The sequence below is a fragment of the Nestor notabilis genome, unplaced genomic scaffold (assembly GCF_000696875.1).
Source record: "Nestor notabilis isolate BGI_N333 unplaced genomic scaffold, ASM69687v1 scaffold24767, whole genome shotgun sequence".
Lineage (NCBI taxonomy): Eukaryota > Metazoa > Chordata > Aves > Psittaciformes > Psittacidae > Nestor > Nestor notabilis.
In genome coordinates, this window is record NW_009935481.1 from 1,209 (window position 1) to 1,906 (window position 698).

At 65.0% G+C, this 698-nt stretch overlaps 1 protein-coding gene across 1 annotated transcript in view; it reads left to right on the forward strand.

Annotated features, from left to right (window-relative positions):
- The window catches only part of LOC104408322 (rap guanine nucleotide exchange factor-like 1), a gene marked incomplete at both ends in the record, with an annotated part of 1,638 nt that overhangs the window by 225 nt on the left and 715 nt on the right, over positions 1-698 (forward strand). Inside the window, 4 exon segments of the mRNA XM_010017879.1 lie at positions 83-191; positions 351-418; positions 421-444; positions 675-693. Coding sequence (XP_010016181.1) covers positions 83-191; positions 351-418; positions 421-444; positions 675-693 — 220 coding nt within the window.

Consider the following 698-nt stretch of genomic DNA (forward strand, 5'->3'; position numbering starts at 1 on the left):
TCGCCGTGGGAAGGGTATCAAGGGGGGTGCCCCCCCGCCGTGGACCTCCTCATCTCCTTGTTCCCACGTCCTGAGCCCCTTTCCCCCCACCAGGAGCTCTATCTGCTCATCATGAAGGACACATCCCTCTACCGCGACCTGGAGGATGAGATTCTCAAGCTGCACCAGCTCGTGGAGACTGTGGAGCTCAAGTGAGCAGGGGGTGCCCAGGGAGGGGCGGGGTGTCTGGTGGGTCCCTGTGGGTCAGGGTGTCCTGCTGAGCATCATCATCAGCCTTTTGGGAATGAGCGAGGCCGTGGGGGGGCTCTGGCTGTGCCGTGGTTCCTGCCTGACCCTGATCGGTGCCGCAGGGTGGCCGACGAGACGCCCCCCCCGAGCAAGCAGGTGAAGCCGCTCTTCAGGCACTTCCGCCCCATCGACTGGCGTTCCGTGGCTCCGACGAGAGTGAGCAACTGCGGCCCGGGGCCGGGATGGGTGCTGGGATGGATGTTGGGATGGGTGCTGGGATGGGTGCCGGGATGGGTGCTTGCTGCTGGGATGGGTGCCAGGTGCCAAGTTAGGAGCTGGGTGCACCCTGGCTCACCAGAGGCTGCAATATGGAGTGCCTGCTCCGTGCCTCAGTTTCCCCATCTGGGGCTGCAGGGCCCTGACATCCCCATCCCACCTCTCCCCAGTCTTCTGCCGCGTGTACATGCCCG